The sequence below is a fragment of the Antrostomus carolinensis genome, unplaced genomic scaffold (genome assembly GCF_000700745.2).
Source record: "Antrostomus carolinensis isolate BGI_N321 unplaced genomic scaffold, ASM70074v2 scaffold12972, whole genome shotgun sequence".
Lineage (NCBI taxonomy): Eukaryota > Metazoa > Chordata > Aves > Caprimulgiformes > Caprimulgidae > Antrostomus > Antrostomus carolinensis.
Genome location: NW_010301650.1, coordinates 18,648 through 25,622, shown reverse-complemented (window position 1 = coordinate 25,622; position 6,975 = coordinate 18,648). Strand labels below are relative to the sequence as shown.

Genomic DNA, 6,975 nt, shown 5'->3' with positions numbered 1-6,975 from the left:
TTATTTTCAAATATTTTATTTAGAGAACTATGAACTATTTTCTAATAATGCCCTTTACATAGTTGCATCTATAGAAAGCTAGTGGAGAGCGAAAAGATGTAGCATTAAAAGAACTTTCCATCAGAAATTATTGGTTTAACTACAAAAGTAAACCAAATACAAATAATAAATCAAAGATAACATTACATAAATAATTACCCTGTCAAATAGAGATTCAGTGTCATAATTTGATGTTTAGGATCGATTTGTGAGTAGGAAAATACAGTATGCAGTCAGTGTATGGAGCACTACAGCTCTTCATTTCAGTCTAGAAAGTTGTCAGTACAATGTAAACAGAGCATTTCTAATGATATCTTCAAAATAACAAATCATAAGTCATTGAGCCAGGAGTGGGGAAAGCTATACTAGTTTTCTACATGTTTCGCAGCCACTAGCTTTTTACAGGCTGCCATATATGCGTTTAATTACATCAGCCTCTTCCTTGTCCAGGATGCCCTTGTCCACATAAGCATCAGCTTGCTGATCAATGAAATCTCTCAGCTTTGAAAGATCATAGTCTGAAAAATAAGAATTCATTTGCACAATGAGTCATTGCCATTATACTGCTTCACCTAAGAAACAACGTCATTGTAAAGTTTATCCAACATGAAGGGAGTTCACTAAAAGTGCAATGTGCAAAAACAATTTTTAAATAAACCAACACCTGCATGAAATCTTTTTACATGTCATGGTGCTTTTACCATTCAGAGAAATAATAATCTCTTGTTCTTGATTGCTTGCTGGCAAATGCTAAAGTAAGAATAGCTTCTGGTCCAGAGATCTGATGTTTAGTCTGCATGCAAAACCTGTTGTTAAAACCCTACTATTTTCACAACTGTCATGGATTCAAAATAAAATATGAAATTGACCGTTTCCTATTGAAGTCCCGGTAAAATTCCCACTTAGTACAAACACCTGTAGTGAAAATTCAAGAAAGCAACTTCCTGAAAATAAATCAAAATAATACAATTATTTACCTTGATAATAATAATATTCTGACATGAAAAATATTGCAGTGAGTAGTCTTTAGGACAGTGCTAGTGTCAAAGTAGTCTTTGACAGTCTTTGTTTGCCAATCTGCAATACAGTGCTGAAAGACCCTTTCTCCTTTTCTGATAGATGGCTGTATCTATGCAGCATGATTCACACCATACACATTACATACACTCTTCTTATGCTGGAAAACATCATTATTTTCCATGAAAAGAATTCTACTTTCAAATAACATAAAAAGAAAACTTCTTGTGTAGTCGTAAGTCTGGCAACAGACCCAGTATACTCTCACATAAACACAACACACGTTTCAGTTATATAATTTACTGCATAAAATGTGAAGCTTAATGTGTCAGAATCACAAGTTAGTAGTCTGGAAAACATCAATGTCTTAAGGGTTCATATTAATTTAAATGAATTAATATTTCACAAAACTAACACATCCTGATTTTTTCAGTATAGATTACTTCCACAGACAGAACCTTCAGAATATATTAATACTGATTTTGTAACGTACTCCAATGTATATCATCATGCAGCAGTAAGTGGAAAGGCCTTCTTTCAAACTGCACATTCTTAACAAAACAGACAATAATGACTTTCTGTCTTTGTATGGTTGAACGACCAAAATTGAATAGAGACAGAAAGACATTAAGAAGCAAATTAATTTTTATAAGAGTACAAGGCAATTTCAAGTGAGTAATACTTAGAAAATTGATATTCCAAATTCCCTACTCCTGCAGAGGTGTCCTCTCCATATCTGAGCTAACAGGATTTTTTGTATTTGCTGAGCCGAGGCCAGGATTTCACGTCTGGTCTGTTACCAGCACTGCTTAAGAGAATGTAACCTGTTTGTCTCTCCATCCTATCTGAGTAATAGGGACAAATAGTACCAAGCAATTTAATAATGAGGTTGTGAGATTTCATTCATGTTGACAGAATGAGAGTCTCCAGTGAAAGGTACCGTGGAATGGAAATTAATGGAACAACAAATACTAAATTAATATAATATCCACATTATTCACATTAAAAATCCTGAGCTACTTTTTCTTCTAGAATCTAAGATCATTACATGGAGATGTGAAGGTTTAATTACTAAGCATTCTGTATGAGATTACAGCTGTTAAGATACTATCCAATTCTGGCTACTTTGTGTATCTCATGGCAATTTCATTTGATTTTTTTCCTAGAAATTGATAACTGTTAATTTTTAATACTTATTTACGACCTATTAATTTGGGCAAGTAATTTGAAAAATCAGCTTTGGTTCATATTCACCATAACAGCTGTAGCATTACATTGAACTGTGAAACAGCTACAGTAAATGAAGTGAGGTCTTATTTGCATATTCAAATCAAACCATTTGCCATTGCAATTAATTACAGAATTTACTTTCATTACTAAATGGCTACTGTTACTGTTTTGAAACTATAAACTACCTAAGTATTTTGTGAAAAATCCAAACATGCTATTTGCATGTATTAGTTAAACTACTCATGGTTATGTTCTCTGGAGACTAAATGCAATAGAATACTCAGCAGCCAACGTCTACTGGTGGCAGTGATGTTAATTTACGCAGGGGACGAGCTAGTCTTAAAGAGCATTGGTTTCAAAGATCAAGCCAGGTCTGGGAGATATTGAGGACAGGCCCACAGAGCCTGTATATTGCATATACACAAAACAAACTTTGGACACAAAAGCCAATCGGGCCAAAATGTAGGCTTTGGACGTGTTTCTCTTTAAATCACCCAGACTACTCAAGTTTACTTGCCTCTTTAATAGGCAATTTTTAAACTGGGAAATGCAAATTAACATTTCCAGGTTCATTAGTCATTGAATGAATAATAATTTCTACTAAAATTCATACAAAGTTAAGGATCTACAAACATTTACCTGAAGAAAACCTAAACCTCTTAAAGTATATTCAGTGAGTAAAACAATCCAGGAATAGGAAAAGACTGGCTATTTTAATGCACAAATGACTTTGTGAATCAGTTTTCCGCTAGCTCCCAGGTGTTAGCTGGAAGTGGAGAAATGATTGATGAGCACATCAATATCACCTAATCTTGTACTGAAGAAACACAGCACAATGCATTCACAGTTAGATAAGCTTCCCCTGACTGTACTGCCTTCAACATCATCCCAGGAGAACTGAATTAGCATTTTACAAAAATAAAAGTATGGAAAGGCACAATAAAGATAATGTATCAGAAGAGTAAGAACACTATTCTAATTCTGTCATAACTTACACTCACTTTAAGGCCTATTTTCATTGCCAGAGGACAATAAAGATATTTTAGTGCAAATGAAAATCCACCTACGCAGAAAGCATACATCTTAATGCATTCACAGGCAGACAAAACGCTATCGATCTGCAGTCACAGCCATTTTCAGACTGCAGTAGTGCAGAGGAAAGGTTACTATGAAAAGGAGTGAGGTACTGCCCAGTCAGTAGGTGTGATACAGAGAAATAATCACACATGACTGAGATCTAATTACTATAATGAGTACACCAATAAACAGAAACATTTAGTAGAATTGTCAGGACAGCTCTTGAGCAAATATATATGTCTCTTGCTAACTGACATTGCTGCTATTGTGCGGAAATAATTTTAAGAGGTATAAAATTTTTTAAGAAGTCCTTCCTATTACAGAACTTGAATGTGTTGGGCTGTAGGCATGCGCTCAACTCTGAAATGTAATTGATGTACACTTCAGCTCACAGAGAGGGTGGCTAGATTACCAGGGCTAATCTCATCTCAGATCTCCTCTGCTTGGCTGGTGCAAGAAGGCTCCTTCTCACCAGGTGCCAGTCATACCCCAGGGCTGGATCCCTTCGCTAGGAACCTTCACTTACAGAGTGGGTGACAGCAGAAGAATCAGCAATGGCAGAGAGAAGGGATGAGAGGCTGGTTTTATGTAAGATCTTGAGGGCAAACATGATATGGATAAATACAGATCTGTGAAAAATAAGCTAGAAATCCTGCTGCTGTTAGCTCCTTCCCTCCAGGTCTCATACAGCCCTGCCTCTGAGGAAGAGTCAAATGGTGGGGCAGCTGGTGAGGATACGCTGTGCAGCTGCCTCAGTCACTGCTCCTCTTCTACACAGCTTTGCGTGTGAGAGCTGCAAGTCATTAGAGTTGATTTGTGCTGTAATCCAATATATTACAGTGCTAGTGACATAAGTTTGTCTTAACTATTTATGGTTATGAAACAAAACTCATTGCTATTTGTGATGGCAGGCATACTGCCAGACAGATGCACCGGGCTTTTCTAGACACATCCAGACATTTAAAATACATTTACCTCATGTATAAAATCATAATTAAAAGATACGTTGAATTAAGAAATGAAGCACTAGACAAAACTGATGTACTGTTACCTGGTGACACACAGACCACCATGACTATCTGGACAGCACATGACTACCTTCTAGCTGGTTAGTCACTGTGTGTTTTGTGGCCAATGGCTGTTTGACCCAGTTTACATGAATTTGCCTTAGTTTACTATTTTCATTCATTGATTTTACTTTTATATGACCTGTATTATTTAACTACATCACTAATTATCACTATAACCTAGACAAGCACAGTTTCACATTTCTATTATTTAACTTGAAACATAATGCTAAGTTATAAAATACAATTTAAATTACATGCTTTGTAATGTATATGTTGCCCACCCCAATGTCAAGTTTTTTTACTTCATTTATTTCTTTGTTACCTTGTTTATTGTGTTTTTTTAGCCATTCTATGTTCTTCCTGATTGCTTCCAAATATGCCTCAGCTTTCCCTAGAGGAAAGGATGAGAGAGAAATCAGGCACATCAATGATTGATAGAGCTTGCTTAACTGACCGAAGTTGGTCACAGCAAAGGCAGATTAAAACTATTCTTAGTTTCAGTTCAAAAGCTGAGTCCTGTCAACCTTAGTCAGGCAAAATTCCCACAGATGGATAGCAGGTTTTGTCTGTGCAAGATTAGTCATCCACAAACTTAGGATCATGGCTTTTTTCATAAAAAATACATAACTTCTGGTGCAATCCACAAATACTGCATATGTGGATTAAAGGCAACCTCTAGGTTTTTTATCATAATAATTGTTCAGCAAATATGAAGCTGTTAAGAGAGCAAGGATTGACTTAAATAACACTGAGAGCTTTGAGTATCTCATATACAAAGTGTTAGAAAACTTCTCTATTCATTCGTACTAACAGCATACAGCAAATTTAAGAAAGATCATGATATTTTGGAAAGACAAGCTGAAATACAGCTACTTACATTTACTGAGAAAAAGGATGTATTAAAATTACCATGGTAACTCCTTATTATAGCTGAAATTTTAAAGTGATGGCTATTTTTGGACCAGAAAGCACACAGGACAGAATTAGTTCAAGGATTACCTAATAAGGCCCCTAAGGAAATATTCCAGCTAATGGATTTTGAATTCTTAACTTGGCTGGAGCTTTATTGATGTAATGTTCTTACATTTGTCAGGAAAAAAACCCGCTAGTATGATTAGCACGTAGAAGGCTACTACTGCCAGCTATGCATGTCTGGTCCCATTAGTAAGTGGATACAGTATTAGATATGCTGTAATTTTTGAGCTGGGAGTGCAGAATTAGCTTTATAGTAAGTTACTCTGTGAAACAGCAAAGGGCACTGCATGATGAGACAAAGAACTAAATACTGATCCAATTTAAATTTCTGAAAAGCTATTTGGCTGAACATTTTTCTGAAGGTGTAGGAAAATAACCTGGACCAAATGGAACAGACAAATCTTCAACAGACAAATGAAATACGTTATTTATCACTTCCCATGGGTATTGAGACCATTTTTCTTTACTGTGAAATTAGACAGCCATCTTGAGCTATTTTCCTCTTCTATGGTCAAATAACCACCGCTGGAAAAAAATGCCAACTTCTACCTGTGAGTGGCTAATAGTTTGTAAGTCTGCACTGCCGATAGGACTGAACCAGGTGACCAATGAACTACAGTCTTCTGCAGTCTTGATTACTGCAGTTCATTAACAAGCATTTTGCAGCTAAAACACATGCATCCAAAAAAAGCATGAGCATAAAACAGCATCAGTGCAAAATAGACTATAAGCAATTTTTTTAAACTAACTGACTACAAAACATCAATTCTTATGCTGGATCCTTAGCAAGAAGAACCTACTGAAAGGTTTCTGCCCCAACAAACATCCTCCTTCTAAAACTACTACTGTGCTAAGTTTGCTTATTGAGACACTAACTTACTGTAATAGGTTTTCAAATTTATGTAAAACACGTCCATTTCTGATGACCCTTAACCTCTGGCAGTGAGTAAAGCAAATTGTTTCACTTTGCAGAACTCTTCAGTACCTTTCAAGGTGTTGAAGAAAAATCTCTCTACACTGCTGTGTCAAAATGCATTTCAACTTGCTCTCAAAAGGGGTTATGAATTCTGTGAAAGATTATGGCCTTACTCAGCAAGGGATATAGATTCATACATTTAAAAGTAAGCAAATAAGTACACTTCCAAATCAAGGTGTGTGCTGAATCCCTGTAACAATAACCTGAAGATATTTATGCTAACGCAATGGAAAAACAATACCAAAGAATGGAAGAGATTCCAATCACTTGGAGCATACATATGGAGCAAAAGCAATGACTATTTTGTACCTCTGGGCTCTTCACTGTACCCTGCTGCATTTTGTTCTTCATTTTTTGTAGAATCCTTTGAGATTTCATATTCCTTTTCCATTTTAGCTGCTTCTTCCTTTGTACTGTCTGCTTCTTCACTACTCTTGTCTAAAGAAATAACAGTAAGAGCAAGTTTGTAACAAATGTACCAAAAGCACTTCGAAATCACATCAATATGATCTTTAGGAAGTAAAACATATTGACTGATGATTGAGGAAGAGCCTCCTTGGAGTCTGTCTCAAAGTGGTTTCTAAAGGTCAC

The 6,975-nt window shown here is 35.9% G+C and overlaps 1 protein-coding gene across 1 annotated transcript in view; it reads right to left on the bottom strand.

Moving 5' to 3' along the window:
* The window catches only part of SCG3 (secretogranin III), a gene marked incomplete at its 5' end in the record, with an annotated part of 25,617 nt that continues 18,642 nt past the window's right edge, over positions 1–6,975 (bottom strand). Inside the window, 3 exons of the mRNA XM_010163545.1 lie at positions 1–557; positions 4,756–4,824; positions 6,694–6,822. Of these exons, the coding sequence (XP_010161847.1) occupies positions 439–557; positions 4,756–4,824; positions 6,694–6,822 (317 nt within the window). The remainder of the gene's footprint in view (positions 558–4,755; positions 4,825–6,693; positions 6,823–6,975) is intronic.